Below are 18,111 nucleotides of genomic sequence, written 5' to 3'. Positions count from 1 at the left end.
TTTATTTTTCCAACATGCAAGGTGAAAAAGCTAATGAAAACTGATTTTGCTACAGGTTTAAAGTTTGAGGAAAGTCTTAAGTATAAATGTGGTTATGTTGTTTATCCAAAAATAGGAATTTATATAAAAGTTTCCTTATTATTTCATCTGATGACAACAGTCCTTCAAATGATTCATCATACAGTACTTTTTATCCAGTAAATTTTTATTTTCCGAATATTTTACATTTGGAAGATATATGCCCACATACTGGATAGTCTTCTTAAAAAATATCAATGGAAGACTTATTCTGCTCCCACTGATATAAGAGGGGCGATAGGAGGGGGTGTCATCATGAATTCCCGAAAAAATAAAGTATTGTTTCCTGGATCCCAAAAAGTTAATCATTAATTCTCAAGTCCTGAGAAGTGTTAATCCCAAATTCCCGAGAAAACAATGACCTTATCTCAAATTCCCGCAAAAATAAAGGCCCAATCCCGATCTCTTGAAAAAGGTCCTTCTGCCCCTTAAATAAGAGCACTTCGTTTTTGTTTGTAAACAAAACATTTGGTATTTTGGAAATATAACATTTTAACAGCCATACCCTTTTCGTGTACAATCAAAATGATAACACACCTCTTTCTGGCTATCTTCCAAAGCTTGCTGATATCTATTCTTCCAGTTACAAAAATGTCTCTTAAAGATGCAGCTATCATAATGTAAAATTGCCTGTAGTGAATAAATATTTGAGTCATTTAGACAAATCTGTACAATTTTGTTTATACCAATAAGTAATACACAATTTAAATTCACTTGTACCTAAAAGTCTTCACAAAAAAAAAAAATAACAATGTGTTCCAACTTTCCCTAACTTCAGTGAATGATATTATAATTTATATAATGAATTCAAAGACAATTTCAACTCACATTTACCATCTGATGGTAATTTCCTCAAAAGTTTATTTCAATAATCAACAGGTTACATTTTCGAATTCCTTCAAGTTTATACCCAAATAATTACATTACATAAATGTTTCATAACAATCTGAAATTATGATTGACAGACAGCAATTAAAAAGCATTGCATACAAAATGTGATTTGGTCAATCTTTTAAATCCCGATAAAATTACAATAAAATGCTTCGCCGAGCGCAGCCTGATACGACCGCAGAGATCGAACCCTGAACAGTTGGGGCAAGTTTGGACACAATATTCAAGCTTGATACTGTCTGAATTTGGATTGTGATCAAATTTTTGACATAATATAGGTTTCTGACACAAAATAAATGTGGTCAAAGATCTTAAAAATTTGAAATGGGACATTTAATTTACCTAGTATGGTCTGATATCCAAAATTTAAGAACATGGTTATATTCAGCACATAAAAAAACACCAAAAATTTTAATTTTAGTTGAAATCAAACACAGTTTAATTTTGGACCCTTCAAACCTTAATATGGACTAATGTGAAAACAGGGCCAAAAATAAAAAATCTAAATGCACAATAAGATTCAGCATATCATAGAGCTGCAATAATGTAGTTTTTGATGAAATCAAACAAAGTTTAATTTTGGACCCTTTGGACCTCAATGTAGACCAATTTAGCAATTGGGGCCCAATATCCAAAATAGAAATACAAGGTTAAAACCCCCCAAAATTAAAGACTTTAAGTTAATCCGATTGAAATTGGTTAAAAGATTTGTATTTATTTTCAATTGAAGATTTCTTGCTATTGCGCAATACTTTGCTATTGCGCAATACTGTGCTATTGTGCAATAGAAGATTTCTTGCTATTGCTCAATACTGTGATATTGCTACTGTGCTATTGCCCAATAATGTGCTATTGTGCAATACTGTGCAATTGAAGATTTCTTGCTATTGAGCAATATTGTGCAATTGAAGATTTCTTGCTATTGCACAATATTGTGCTATTGCAAGAAATCTTGCTATTGCACAATATTGTGCTATTGCTCAATACTGTGCAATTGAAGATTTCTTGCTATTGCGCAATACTGTGCAATTAAAGATTTCTTGCTATTGCACATTACTATGCTATTGCACAATACTGTGCTATTGCACAATACTGTGCAATTGAAGATTTCTTTCTATTGCACAATACTGTGCAATTGAAGATTTCTTGCTATTGCACAATACTGCGCATTTGAAGATTTCTTGCTATTTAAGGAATGACTGTAATATTTTTTCTGTCTATGAAAAAATAACATCAAAAATGGGGTGCACACTGAATTACCTGTGTAGCAGGTTATTTTAAAGTGTGCACCACATTTTTATGTTATTTCGAATAGACAGAAAAAATATTACAGTCATTTCTTATAATTTAATTCTAAATTTCATTTTAAACCGGAGTAAACCATGAAAAAACGTTGATGACGTCACGGTCACATGACAAAATTATGTCTATGAGCTGATAAACAAAACAACGTCAGCCAACCAGAAGATGCGTTACATCGAAAATTAAATTATTGTGCAATACTGTGAAATTGAAGATTTCTTGCTATTGCGCAACACTGTGCAATTGAAGATTTCTTGTTATTGCGCAATACTGTTAATCTGTTATATATAATAATTTACACACCCTGTTTGGTGTGTATCTCCTGCCATATCAGTATTTGTTGCTTTTATATATAAATTAGAATTAATCAATGTAAAAATGGAAATTTTTAGAAAAAAAATCAAAAAATTATGAAAAAAAATCCCTCCCTTCGAGATCCATACACTTAAACACAAGTTATTGTCTGGAACAGACTTGGGGTCAATTACATTGGAATGTAATTAATTAAATTACACATTACATTGCAAAAATGATCAATTACACTAATTACCATTACACGGTTTTTGAAATGTAATTAATTAAATTACAATTACTTTACTAAAGTAATTAATTAAATTACACATTACATTTTATCATATTTTTTTTAAACATTGTTTACAATAAATATCATGTATATATAGCATGTGTAAAATATTCATGTAAGCTTACAACATAGTTTTAGCATTGCATTTGATCATCATAAGAAGTTTTAATGTTTTGTCATTTAGTCTACATCTCTCTGGTCCGAATACTTTGTTTGGACATGTACAAGAGCTGATGTGGCCTGTATTGCTAGATCATAAGATGTGTTGATGGAAGAGGGAATGTGTTCCTATCAACTTGCCAATAAATTAAGGGGTATTTTGACAAATCAGAAATGAATTCATTTAATTCAACATAATATAAATAAAAAAATTATAAATAAATTAAAAATGTCTTCATGTTTTTTTACTTTACAAATATTCAAAAGTATGCTTGTCACAATATTGAAACTATTTTTTAGTATAAACAGTGTGTAATGTCTAAATATCAGCACTATTTTGCTAATTAGATAAAATACATGTAATAGTGGCATTGTCCCTAGGCTGTTTTATTACACATTTTAATCTGCTGTTTGTTTTTACAGCTGACAATTTTTATTTCTATAATCCTTTTGTGTATACTAATTTGATAAAATGATTTTGTGCAGTGATTTAAAATTCTAAATGAACTGTCTAAGAAAGAGTTACACATTTGTTTGACCATAAATACATGTATTGATGGAATGTATATATACATGTTATCAATCTATTTAGATAAAGATCTTTCTCAAAAACTGAACAACACTAATATATGATTCTCACATTTTTTAAAGTTATAAGACTATTAAGCAAACATTTCTGTATGTCAATTCAATACTATATTACCATAATTTCTTATCATAAACACCATAAAAGTACATGTAATTGAAATGTAATTCAAAAGTAATTTAGAATTACACGCTTTTTTCATTGTAATTAATGAAATTACCATTACATGTAATTAAAAAAATGCTCAATTACACATTACATTCAATTACATGGAAAATTGTAATGCATTACACTTAATTACCATTACATTTTCAATTACCCCATCCCTGGTCTGGAAACTAGAAAAATGCTTGTTTTTGGCCCCTTTTTTGCCCCTAATTCCTGAACGTTTGGGGCAATTACCCCCAAACTCAATCCAAGCCTTGCCTTTGTGATATGGAACCTTGTGGTACAATTTCAGAGAGATCCATACACTAACACACAAGTTATTGTCTGGAAACTACAAAAATTCTTGTTTTTGGCCCCTAATTCCTAAACTGTTGGTACCATAACCCCCAAAATCAATCCCAACCTTCCTTTTGTGGTATTGAACTTTCTGGTAAAATTTCATAGAGATCCATTCACTTAAACTAAAGTTATATTGTCCGGAAACTAAATATGTCTTCGGACAACGAAGCCGACGATGAAGCTGACACCCCTGGAGACGACATGATACCATTATACAAACGCAAAAATATTTTTGCAGTTGTATAAAAAGAAGCATTCAATTCTTTAAAAATATTTCAAATGTTTACTTGCTTTTTGCCAAGACTGTATTTTCCAGGCTTCATTTAAATTTAAAGTTTGTTTGCTTATCATTGCTTTCTGTTGGTCATATTTGTTATAAATTTCTTTTATTGTTTTATCAAAATCAGGCTGTTGGTTTTCTTATTCTTTATTTTTACATTTTGTCATGTCAGCCTTTTATAGCTTACTATATGGTATGGGTTTTGCTCATTGTTGAAAGCTGCGATAGTTTTCCCATTAGTTATTATACCACATATTCTTATTTTCATTACAATGTGTGACAGATAGTATTGGAAAATATGAGTTGTGGGAAATGTAAGGTTAATGTCAGTCAGACAGAAACACACAACCACAACAACACAAACTAAACAAAAATAAAAATTTAAGGGTCAGTTTGTTGTTTAGAGATTGATTATCCTGTACACTGTACAACAAGCTTTGAATGACATTTATAGAATGTCCTGATAGACAACACACATCAAGATGAGACAGTGACAACTACTGACGGAAGCAAGACAACCCAACCCGTCCCATTAATGAAAAGGAGTGTAATCCCCCCCAGCTGGATTTTGGCTCGCAAACAAGCCCCACTAATATGAAAAGGGTTAAATTCCCGATTAGTTGGCAGGGCAAGTTGGTTAAATGTTAAAACGAGTTGGTCTGGGGCAAGCTGGCAATGGGGTAAGTTGTCATGGACTCCCACTGACAAGTCTTCTGAGATAGGGGAGATCAGTCTTTAAATCAGCAATGTGTTTGTAATAGTCCCTTTCGTCAATACTCTGACACAAATGTGCCAGATTAATTTTTTCAATTTAATCAATCAATCTTACCATTCTTTCATTCATCCTATCTTCTCGACTTTGTTCAAAGTTGTTGAACCACATATAGAAGAATCTGGCAGAAAGGTTTTCTCTGAAATACAACAATTTTTAATGATTGCCTTTTCTTCTTTTCTTCTGTCTTAGCATATAAATTGCAGAAATATTCTAGTGCTACATGCATGATGAGGACAAATGTTATATTTTGTCACACATAAAGATGAATGCAATACTGACTTTTAATTAAGTTGAAAATTTTACATTTCCTGATAGAAATTGTCTTCTGTTTAATTACATTCCAAACTAGAAGTCTTTATTGTGTATTTCTAGTTTATAAATGCATTAAATTTAGCTTCAACATTTAAGGAAAGCAGAATATTACAAATTTTCCACGAAAAATCATGAATTCAATAACATGAAAGTAGATTTGATTCCATCTTAATCTTAGAATAATTTCCACTTTAAAGCTACCAATTGTCAAAATGATCCAGATTTTTATCACAGTTTTACAAGCTATAATAAATTCATATATGACAGCAGGAAATAATACTTATTCTGTTAAAACCATAACGAAAAGGGATGAAGACATGTACTAAGTTCATAGAAGATCTAAAATGCAGAAATGGACAAATGTACATTTACTTTTACTGCAAGAGTGAGCTCTTTGGTAATAGGAAGACAAACAAATATAATCTGCAAATTAACCTGATGTACTTTAGGGTAACTTGATTACCTGTCACATGTTTTAATATACCTTCTGAACTGTACTGCCACTTCAGCATATTGTCTGTTCCTTTTCTGTAACTCTGCATGAGCTTTAATGTGATGAAGGAAAACAGGCATTGCTCTCACATAGTAGTATGCATCAGCCCTATCATACTGAGCCTAAAATATAAAGAGTCAAATCTGGAAATCCTGCTACATCATGACCGCGAGACATCGAGTTATGAATAAATATTTGGTCAGTGTTCTCCAAAGGGCTTTCTACCATAATGGTACCATGGTGCAATCTAAATTGATTTTATAATTAATGCTTATTAATGTGATGCTATCATTATAAAGAAATAGTTTGATTCTCCTGGTTTTAAATGAAAATAAGATACTATAAGAATGTAAAAATAAGGGATTTCCCTAATCTTTGACAACTGTCTTTTAAATTTTGCTTTATTTGCTGGTCCATACATTTGAGTAATAAACGGATCTAGTTTTTTTCTTGTTCTGCTATACATCTATCCGTGTTTCTGTGGACATGTTGATATATTTTATCTAACTCTAGTTTTAATAACTTTCTTAAACTATCCTGGATTTCTACCAAACTTGGACAGAAGCTTGTTATGATCATAAGATAGTATCCAGAAGTAAATTTTGTAAAAATAAAATTCCTGTTTTTCCATATTTGACTTATAAATGGACTTAGTTTTTCTGCCAGGAAACAATACAGTCACTCTGTGGTTAAAGTTTTTAAATTTTTAATAACTTTCTTAAACTATCCTGGATTCGTACAAAACTTGGTCAGAAGCTTGTTTATGATCAAAAGATAGTATCCAGAAGTAAATTTTGTAAAAACAAAATCTATTTTTTCCGTATTTTACTTATAAATTGACTTAGTTTTTCTGCCAGGAAACAATACATTCACTCTGTGGTTAAAGTTTTTAAGATTTTAATAACTTTCTTAAACTATCCTGGATATTTACCAAACTTAGACAGAAGCTTGTTTATGATCAAAAGCTTGTATCTCAAAGGAAATTTTGTCAAAATTTTGTACCTGTTTATCCGTATTTTACTTATAAATGGACTTAGTTTTTCTTCCATGTAACATTACATACAGTATACAGTTAAAGTTTTTAAAACATTTATTAGATCCATAAACTATCCTAGATTTATACCAAACTTGGATAGAAGCTTCTTACAATCAAAAGATAGTATCGAGAGGAATATTTTTATTGATTTTTTTCCTCATTTTTGTTGAGCCTGCGATTAACAGCAAAAGTAGGCGAGACACTGGGTTCCGTGGAACCTTTACGAATTTTTTTATCAGATGACAAATGAGAGTGTGGATAACCTTTGAGGTAGAATAAGAGTTCGAGTTCCAGCTAAATTTTGAGTTAAAGTTCCAGTTTTATTTTTAGTTCGAATGTTAATTCGAGTAAGAGTTCTAGTTAAAGCTCGAGTTCCACTTAGAGAGTTATACTGTAAGATAGAATAAATTCTGGTAAGAGTAAAAATTTTGAGATCCGATGAAATTAAAAGAAAGATTGCAGTTTCTATTTTCTGTTGGTGCACCTCTCTTTCTTGAATTGTATATTCTTTTATCACATTTATGTTTCAGTATGGTATAGCCTATACACTTGTTTTTGCCAACACTGATTAATGATAGGTAATTTGAAAATAACTGATTGATTGTGTGTGCCACTTTCACCACTCTGCTATATCATGTTGGCTATTTTTTTTTAAAGAACCAAGGTATCAAGAGTAAATCAGCTACCTTTGTATTAAACAAATGGTTGTCCTTTACAGTCATGATCGGAATCTGACAATCTCCTTATATCACTGTTTGTTGACATGCAAGTGATCACATTGAGTGATCTGATCACGAACCTACATCTAAACTACTATTTTTGTTTTGTTTTTGTTTTTTTCTTGATTTTTGCAAAACTTTCAGTGGCAAATATTACATGAATATCAGCACAAATTTTTTTTCTATATGAGATGAATACTCTTTCACAAGACGGACCTTAATGTGATGGTTACAGTTTAGCACTCTGAAATACATGTTTCTCTACATAAATACATGTGTGTGTGTTAAATATTTTTCTTGTAGGAGACTTGTAAAGCCAAATATACAGTGTGGATTTTTTGTTGTTGTAGCCAGTACGGTCATCAATAGGACAAAAATAACTAGGCATAGTGTTTGATATTCCCAGATTGCTCTGACGTCTAGCGGCCATATTTTTTAATTTGCTGGTCGTACAGTTTGCTATAATTGACAGTTTGAAGAAATACTACAAAATATGATTTTTTTTTGTGCCTAAATTATGTAAGCCTGTACAAAGAATAAAAAGGAAGATTGAGTATAATGTACTATATAATATGGTGCTAAATTTTCTTTGATTTCGACAGCCAGCAACCGATGTAAAATTGTGTATGCTTCTTTTACAGTGATGTTTAACTGCATGGCGTTATTCTAAAATAACGTTTGATATTTCAACAAATATGATTACTCTACGAATCACTCATGTTCATGTGTTTGTGCCCCCCCCCCCCCCCCCCCCCCCCCCCCCCCCCCCCCCCCCAAAAAAAGAAAAAGAGAGACAGAGAGAGAGAGGCGTTTGACACCAAAGGAACATCGAAACTCATTGTTCTTATTTACATCCCTCTGTTGGAAAGAAAACTACAAATTCCGGAAATTGTACGCTTACATGCTGTTACTCTTGGTATATTGTTATTTTATTTCAGTATATTCCCACATACCGCATCGCGACGATACGATGCCAACAGTTGGGTTACACTAATGACAGGACAATTGCCCGTATTGACTGGATGATATATAAATAGTCAGAACTTTTTTGTTATTTGATAGATTATTTTAATATTTGAAGACCTTAGAAATACTAGACTATATTTTATGAAAATCTAATAAAAAAAGTTGACCGGACATATTTCACACTCACTGATGTACGCTTTACATATATTGAACTGATGGACAAAAAGTGTTACTAGTAAAATCTCTTTTGTTTTACAATATTTTTTCATACAACTAAGAAATCTGCGAGATTATTAGTTATCTTATATGAAATTTTAAACTTTATCGTAAAACAAAATGTTTTTCTAAAAAAACAAAGTTGACCTGACGGATTTCACATTTGCCGATGTACGCTTTGATTATACTGAAATGATTGACAAAAAGAGTTCTAAATATCTCTTTTGTATTTAAATTTTTTTTTTTTCGTGAAACTAAGAAATCTGCGAGATCAATAAATATGTTAATATATGAAAATATAAACTTTACAGTAAATAAAAATAATAATAATAATATCTTTATTTAAAGAGAGTAACTCATTTGAACCCAATCGTAAGGTAATTCATATCAAGACCATATCAAGACCACTTTCGGCTATTTTTTTGCCATACATTTTGTCCGTTTCGAGTAGAATTTTCATCAAAACGTCATTTGCTTTTTCTGCTTTAGTGAACGACCCTTTGAGCGGGCCGCCATTTTAGAAATTAGCAACCTTTACGACGGACTCGAAAACGGCGACGTCATAATAAGGTCACAACACTATAGCGGCGCCGAGAGTGATGCGTATAAACAATAGTGTGATTTCCCTTTAATGAAATTTATTTGACAGCAGTATGCAAATTTAATAGGCATGTTTTTTAAAAGAACCAATGGACAATAAGCAGTCAGCAAATTACTATTTCACAGCTGCAGTTATCTCCCCCTTCAAAAAAATATGTAATTTAAATGTATTGACTACTATTTTGTTTAATGATTAAATACCTGTCTATGTTTTCTCCATTCCACATAGTCCAGCCACGCATCTATCATTTTTTTACAAATAACCATCCTATTGAAAAGAATAAATTTAATCGTAACCAAAGGTGTTAAATCTTAAGATATCAGAAGATGCCTTCCAATGTTTTTTGCTAAAATTTGTAAAATCTCTGTTTGAAGACCAATCTCACGACTCCCAACTTTGGAAAAAAAATCATCCCAATTTCTCCCTTTTTAAACATTTTTTCATTTAAAAGTAACGTAAATTAATAAATAATGTATGCATTTATTATCCTGAATCACTGATTACTGGTAAAAAAGTGCAATCTAATTAATTCAATCACAACAAGAATGTGTCCATAGTACACGGATGCCCCACTCGCACTATCATTTTCTATGTTCAGTGGACCGTGAAATTGGGGTCTAAACTCTAATTTGACATTAAAATTAGAAAGATCATATCATAGGGAACATGTGTACTAAGTTTCAAGTTGATTGGACTTCAACTTCATCAAAAACTACCTTGACCAAAAACTTTAACCTGAAGCAGGACAGACGTACCAACGGACGGACAGAAGAACAAATGGATGCACAGACCGAAAAACATAATGCCCCTCTACTATTGTAGGTGGGGGATAAAAATTTTATAAAGGAAAATCACTACTGAAATTATGAATGGCAGTTTTTTTATTATTGTGAACTGGATACTTTAAGGTTTTTCGCATCAATAAAAACATCAGAATAATTTCTGAATTTACAGTACATATTCTGCTGATGATTTAACACAGCTGGTTATATTTATATTTATGTCCTGCAAAAATAGACTAATTATTATCAATTTGTTGTTTGCTTTCATAATACAGTGTCCAAGTGGGCGAATGACATTTTAGAGAAAAATTTTAAACTACTAGGGGACATTTTAGTGCAGACGTTATAGCCCATTTTAGCACAGGACTAATCCGTTCACCTGTATTTTAAAGAGTCCATTTTTACTCTCATTGGTCCATAAATTTACAATTAAATTGATATTTGAATTAACTTTTAAGACTTTTAGGGCTGTATTTTAATGAACATGATATTTTTTATATCTGTCGCTAAAATTGGCATTGATAATTTTACATTTCGTCAAAATTTGTAAAAATTCTTGCACTAAAATGGGCATTGATAATTTCACTTTCGCTAAAATGGGTTAAAAATCTTGCGTTAAAATGGGTTAGACTTTGGCGCTAAAACGTCTGATTTTTTTCCCTTAAATGTCCTATCAATGCACTAAAATGTCCTGCGCCAGTCCAAATTACCCAACATGTTGTTTTAGCTTAATGATTCACATGAATGTTGAATGAAAAATATCTGAAACACAATTAATTTTAAAGCTTCAAAAATTGCGATAACATATCATGATAAATAATGTTAAATGGGTTCTACTGCAATATCTCCAGACAAATTTTCCACAAAGGAACACCTTCCACTTTGGAGATTTGAAAAGTTAATGTACAAAATGGACAAAATGTAAGAAAAACACTTTATATTATCAGCATTTAAAAAGGGCTTTTCATATATATCAATGTTTCATTTACCTATCACTTGTACACAAAATGTATTTGGTCTTTTCATGTTACTGTTTTTTTGTGAGAGTAATCTCCCATTTATGCTGGCATTCTTTTATATTTCCTCTTTTAAATTTTCATAATTTTCAAGGATGTTCCAGGCAAAATTGTCTGTTGGTTTTTGAAATCACAAAATTTGTCTGTGGATTTTTGGCTGTTGAATCTTAAAAATATGGTAAAAAAATTAAGTGGGTTTTTGGGGTTCCTCAAATGTACATTTTTCTGGGACATCCCAACAATGTACCTACTTTAAGACATTTTTTTCTATGCCACAGAAAATAACTTTTTTTTAAAATAAATTGAAAATAAATGTGGACAGTGTCCACATGTGGACACAGATGATGCCCCCGCTTGCATATCATATAGTTATAAAGGGACATAACTGAAGAACGGTAAAAGTGATGCTACCCAAATTTAAACTTGATCTAGGTTTTGTGGTAATAAACATTGTGTGTAAGTCTCATAATATTTGGTTGAGGCTAACTTAAGTAGAAAACAGAAACTAAAAATTCAGCAATTTTTCTATTTGTAAACATGCATAACTCTAGAATGGTTGTGTATAAGTTTTATAACATTTGGTTGAGACAAACTAAAGTTAGAGAACGGAAACGCAAAATTCAGCAATTTTTATGTTCATAAAGGGACATAACTCAAGAATGGTAAAAGTGTCACCACCAAATTTTGAACTTTATCTGTATTATGTAGTAATAAGCATTGTGTATAAGTTTCATAACATTTGGTTGAGGCAAACTAAAGTTAGAAAACGGAAACAAAAAATTTGTATTTGATCTTAGTTTTGTGGTAATGAATATTGTGTATAGGTTTCATAATGTTTGGTTGGGGCAAACTTAAGTTACAGAATGGAAACTAAAAATTTTGCAATCTTTCAATTTATAAAGGGGCATAACTCAACAATGGTTAAATTGACACTACCCAAATTCAACTTGATCTGTGTTTTATCAGTGGAAGTCAAAATTAAACATTGCATTGTATAAAGCATTGATTGTAGTTGATTCAACTATAATCATGGACAAAGGAAGATAACTCCAATTTTTAAAATTACTTGATATTTAGAAGAAAATAAAAATTTTGCAATTTTTCCATTTATAAAGGGGCATAACTCTAGATTGGTTAAAGTGACGCCACCAAAATTCAAACTTGATCTGTGTTTTGTGGTAATAAGCATTGTGTATAAGTTTTATAACATTCAGTTGAGGCAAACTAAAATTAGAGAACGGAAACGAAAAATTCAGCAAATTTTCCATTTGTAAAGAGGCATAACTCTAGAACGGTGAAAGTGACGCCACCAAAATTCAAATTTCATCTGTGTTTTGTGGTAATTAGCATTGTGTATAAGTTTCATAACATTTGGTTGAGGCAAACTAAAGTTAGAGAACGGAAATGATAAATTCAGCAATTTTTCCATTTGTAAAGGGGCACAACTCTAGAACAGTAAAGTGACGCCACCAAAATTCAAACTTGATCTGTGTTTTGTGGTAATAAGCATTGTGTATAAGTTTCATAACATTTAGTTGAGGCAAACTAAAGTTAGAGAACTGAAACGATAAATTCAGCAATTTTTCCATTTGTAAAGGGGCATAACTCTAAAACGGTAAAAGTGACGCCACCAAAATTCAAACATGATCTGTGTTTTGTGATAATAAGCATTATGTATAAGTTTCATAACATTTGGTTGAGGCTAACTAAAGTTAGAGAACGGAAACCAATTTTGGGACGTACGTACGTACAGACGGACAAGGGTAAAACTTAATGCCCCCTCCGCTATGGCGAGGGCATAACTATGCAACTTTATGAGGGAGTTGGTACAGATAGAACTGAATTCCAAGAAAGACAAATCTCATTTTAATAGAACAAATGGTGGTAACTTTTGAAGAGAGTGAAACATTATAGATTAGAAAATTCTACATCCATGATAAATATTTGGAAATCCTACATGTACCATTCTGAAATTTAACTCATACTCATTAATATTTTCAAAAATGTTTAAATATTATTTTTCTTTAACTGTAATTTACATTTAAATAAAAGAACAAAGTTCCAATGTCCCCCTTGTTGCACATATTTTATCTATCCAAGGGCAATAACTAAAAAAAAAGAGAAATGAAGGCTTGAGAGCAAATACAATGCAATTTCCAATATAATTAATATTTTCAAGGGGCAAACTGTTTTAAAAATATTTGATTTGCCCTGATTTTCGAACTTGTCCAAGACATTGCTGATATAAACCTATGATATAAGTTTCATAAAATTCTGGCAAGAATAGTACACATGAGAGCGCTAACAATGCAATTTTCAAGATAATTAATATTTCCAAGGGGCATAACTCTTTTAAAAATAGTTGATCGGCACTGATTTTCGAACTTGTCAGAGAAATTGCTGATATAAACCTATGATATAAGTTTTATAAAAATCTGGCAAGAATTGTACACGTGAGAGCGCTTAGAAGACCAGATGGCCAGACGGACGGATGGAAGCATGGATGCCCGGTATTTCTATGTCCCCCACAATGCATCACACGGGGGACAATAAAATTTACTTTGCTTGAGTTACTATGAATCCAGAAATTTTTGTGTGCATTTATCGTTGTGATTTCAGGCAATGATGTAAACAAATAATGTTATCAAATTTCAAAATATAATTTTTTTTTATTATAGAAAGTTTAGCTGTTGCAATTTTCGCAATAATAAAAACATTGCAAAAATGTCTACAGTATAAAGGAATGATGATAACAAGAGCAGAAGGGAGAGAATCAACTTTCCATGTCTAAAAACTCTGAATTACTCAAATGCAATGTCTATGAAAGTGAACTTTGAAAAATATATAACAGTATCTGTCTACCTGTAATGTAATGTAGCTTTGACAGTTAAACTATGAATAGCTAGTTCTTCATTGTGTTCACATCTTGCCATCCAACGATTCCAATGTCTCTTTGTTAACTATAAAAATATAAAGAATCCTAAATCTAGTATGATAAAGTATAATTTTAGACACCAATGAAAAGTTAAAGATTTTCCTTTATATACTCTTATGCTGGATTCTGACCACAAGTTTTTAAATGTTGTATAAGTTAATAATTATGATCTTGTAATTTTATGTGTGTTTTTGCTTAGCTCATCAGTGTAAGGTACTGTAAATTCAGAAATTATTGCGTGCATTTATTATTGTGATTATGTCATTTTATACTAAAATGCGATTTTAATTTTTGCGATATTGAGAAAAATCCTGTTGAAATCATTTAGAAAATTTCAAAATGCGAGTTTAAATTATTGCGATTATAACCCTGTCACATTTATGGCAACAATAACTAGAGGCTCTAAAGAGCCTGTGTCGCTCACCTTGGTCTATGTGCATATTAAACAAAGGACACAGATGAATTCATGACAAAATTGTGTTTTGGTGATGGTGATGTGTTTGTAGATCTTACTTTACTGAACATTCTTGCTCCTTACTATTATCTCTATCTATAATGAACTTGGCCCAGTAGTTACAGTGGAAAATATTTTGTAAAAATTTACAAAAATTTACAAAATTTATGAAATTGTAAAACTAGATGCTCTCAAGAGCCTGTGTCGCTCACCTGATTCTACTTTGGTTTTGGAAATCATGTAAAAATAGATTAAAATCATAACAGATACCCTAATAATGAGTGAGGCCAAATTTGGTTTAATATTGGTCCTGTAATTTAATAAAAAATCCTGGTGGCCATCTTGAACAGTAAATCAGCAACAAAGTAGCAACACTTAATCAGCACCTCATAAGAAACATTTATGCCATGTTTTGGTTTCATTCCATTCAGTGCTCCTCTAGAAGAAGCATTTGTATGTATTTCCCATAGGGTCTTATGTTAAAGGAAGTCCCCCCATTGGCGGCCATCATGGATGAAGGATCAGCTTTAAAGTAACAAAACTTAGTCAGCACCTCATGAGGAACATTCATGCCATGTTTGGTTTCAATCCATTCAGTATGTGGTTCTCTAAAAGAAGACATTTGTATGTATTGTCCATAGGGTCCTTTGTTAAACATTGTCCCCATCTGGCAGCCATCATGGATGAAGGATCTGCTTCAAAGTAACAACACTTGGTCAGCACCTCAAAAGGAACATGCATGCCATGTTTGGTTTCATTCCATTCAATGGTTCTCTAAAAGAAAACATTTGTACGTATTTCTCATAGGGTCCTATGTTAAACTAAGTCCTCCGCTGGCGCCCATCTTAGATTATGGATCGGCTTCATAGTAACAACACTTGGTCAGCACCTCATAAGGAACATTCATGCCATGTTTGGTTTCATTGCATTCAGTGGTTCTCTAAAAGAAGACATTTGTATGTATTTCCCATAGGGTCCTATGTTAAACTAAGTCCCCCATTGGCTGCCATCTTGGATGATGGATCAGCTTCAAAGTAACAACACTAGGTCAGCACCTCATAAGGAACATTCTTGCCATGTTTGGTTTCATTCCATTCAGTGGTTCTCTAAAAGAAGACGTTTGTATGTATTTCCCATAGGGTCCCATGTTAAACCAAGTCCCCCGCTGGCGGCCATCTTGGATTATGGATCAGCTTCAAAGTAACAACACTCGGTCAGCACCTCATAAGGAACATTCATGCCATGTTTGGTTTCATTCCATTCAGTGGTTCTCTAAAAGAAGACATTTGTATGTATTTCCCATATAGGGTCCCATGTTAAACTAAGTCCCCCGCTGGCGGCCATCTTGGATTATGGATCGGCTTCAAAGTAACAACACTCGGTCAGCACCTCATAAGGAACATTTATTCCATGTTTGGTTTCATTCCATTCAGTGGTTCTCTAAAAGAAGACATTTGTATGTATTTCCCATAGGGTCCCATGTTAAACTAAGTCCCCCGCTGGCGGCCATCTTGGATTATGGATCGGCTTCAAAGTAACAACACTCGGTCAGCACCTCATAAGGAACATTCATGCCATGTTTGGTTTAATTCCATTCAGTGGTTCTCTAAAAGAAGACATTTGTATGTATTTCCCATAGGGTCCTATGTTAAACTAAGTCCCCCGATGGCGGCCATCTTGGATGATGGATCCGCTACAAAGTAACAACACTTAGTCAGCACCTCATAAGGAACATTCATGCCATGTTTGGTTTCATTCCATTTAGTGGTTCTCTAGAAGAAGTTCAAAATGTAAAAAGTTAACGCCGACGACGGACGACGCCGGATGACGGACGCCAAAGTGATGAGAAAAGCTCACTTGGCCCTTCGGGCCAGGTTAGCTAAAAACATCTCAATAATTTCTGAATTTACAGTAAATAGTAAACTTATATCCAGCAATTCAAAGTTCTTTCAAAGTATAATAAATTATTTTTTTCATTTAAAGTCTGATAATAAAAACAATACAACTGATCCAAAATATAACAAAGTTTTTCTATTACCATGGTTACATAAAAATTGGCAGCCATTTCCATCCGCATTTCTTTCATCCTTTTCTGGACAAGATGAAGTCTGAATGCTGAAAACCCAATAACCTACAAATACATAAAAACATACTAGAATTTATAAGTATTTTGTCTGTGTTATTTAGTTAGTTATTTAATCCCGTATTCTGTGGATTTTTATTTTCAAAACAAACAAATTTTCATGGATTAAGGAATGTCTTTTTTTATGGATATTTTTAATGTGTACTGGGTAGTTTTGAAGAATTCAGATGCAAGCTTATAAGAAATTTGCACTGTGTTGAACACTTGACATTTTTGGTTCTCCTATACCCCAAAAAATCAACAAATTAATTACTCAATGAATAATAATGAATACACAATAATAAAAAATAATTTTGGGCATTCTCACTAGTTCAAAATTTCTTTTCTTACTACAATGTATAACTGAATATAAAACAATACTTTGAAAAGTTGGCAACACATTTAAAATGGAATTATTGTCTATGGTTTATAGATATGTGTGTATACTCTAAAACCAGAAATAGCATATTTGGGCACATCATAACCTTTTACTTGCAGGTTCTGCACATTAGAAGTGTCAAACATAAAAATAAACATGAAACATAAACGTTGATGTATTGGATTGTCAGTTTGTATGTTATATCTACTGAAAATTTCCGACATTTTTGCGATTTTTTTATTGTTGCAATAATTGCAACGGGATAGGTTTTACAAAAATATAAACTCTCATTTCAAATTTTGATAGCATTTTTGTATGAAGCATTCCTAAAAACGTGATAAACAATATCACATTTTTGTCCATCGTTAAATAATAGCAATAATAAATGTATTCAACAATTTCTATATCTACAGTAATTATTTTTGTGTGTTCACAAATTTGTCTTCTGTGCAACTCAAAAGATGTTTGCCTATTGAAGCTAAATGATAAAGAAGGAACAAAAGAGAAACTTTCACAAACTTAACAACATAAGAAATACTTTACATTCCATTCTCACCTTTAATTTTCTCACATAATGTGTTACTGCCAGCTCTTCCTTTTCTTCCTTCTCATGCTGCAATTCCACATCTTTGATAATTATTAAGGATTTATAATAGTTATTAGTGTATAATAAAAATAATCCTTAATAATCATCTTTGGTGGGTTTTTTTATAAGCTGTAAAGGAGTTTTACTCTGCGTCCTGAGAAAGTATATACTTATATATCTATATTTACAATTTTATATCAACAATCAGTTTATTTGTATTTCCTTGTAGCAAGAAATCATTTCCCGTACTTTTTTATTGTCACAACCTGAACCATAAACATTTAAATAACAGGCCCATAGTGACGATTTTGCAAACAGTTGGCACATCATTAA

At 31.9% G+C, this 18,111-nt stretch overlaps 2 protein-coding genes across 3 annotated transcripts in view; one reads left to right on the top strand and one right to left on the bottom strand.

Annotated features, from left to right (window-relative positions):
* Positions 1-18,111, bottom strand: part of LOC127735478 (protein SFI1 homolog) — a 45,825-nt gene that overhangs the window by 14,416 nt on the left and 13,298 nt on the right. For both annotated transcript variants that reach the window (XM_052245648.1, XM_052245649.1), the window contains exons 10-16: positions 17,749-17,819; positions 16,730-16,822; positions 14,165-14,262; positions 9,705-9,771; positions 5,958-6,088; positions 5,216-5,297; positions 616-708 (exon numbers count right to left, since the gene is read on the bottom strand). In XM_052245648.1, coding sequence (XP_052101608.1) covers positions 616-708; positions 5,216-5,297; positions 5,958-6,088; positions 9,705-9,771; positions 14,165-14,262; positions 16,730-16,822; positions 17,749-17,819 — 635 coding nt within the window. The remainder of the gene's footprint in view (positions 1-615; positions 709-5,215; positions 5,298-5,957; positions 6,089-9,704; positions 9,772-14,164; positions 14,263-16,729; positions 16,823-17,748; positions 17,820-18,111) is intronic.
* Positions 9,338-18,111, top strand: part of LOC127735496 (uncharacterized) — a 130,565-nt gene continuing 121,791 nt past the window's right edge. The window contains exon 1 of the mRNA XM_052245677.1: positions 9,338-9,343. The gene's annotated coding sequence lies outside the window, so the exon portion shown is untranslated. The remainder of the gene's footprint in view (positions 9,344-18,111) is intronic.

Source organism: Mytilus californianus, unplaced genomic scaffold (assembly GCF_021869535.1).
Source record: "Mytilus californianus isolate M0D057914Y unplaced genomic scaffold, xbMytCali1.0.p SCAF_3, whole genome shotgun sequence".
Taxonomy (NCBI): domain Eukaryota; kingdom Metazoa; phylum Mollusca; class Bivalvia; order Mytilida; family Mytilidae; genus Mytilus; species Mytilus californianus.
This window is presented reverse-complemented; position numbering and strand designations above follow the sequence as displayed.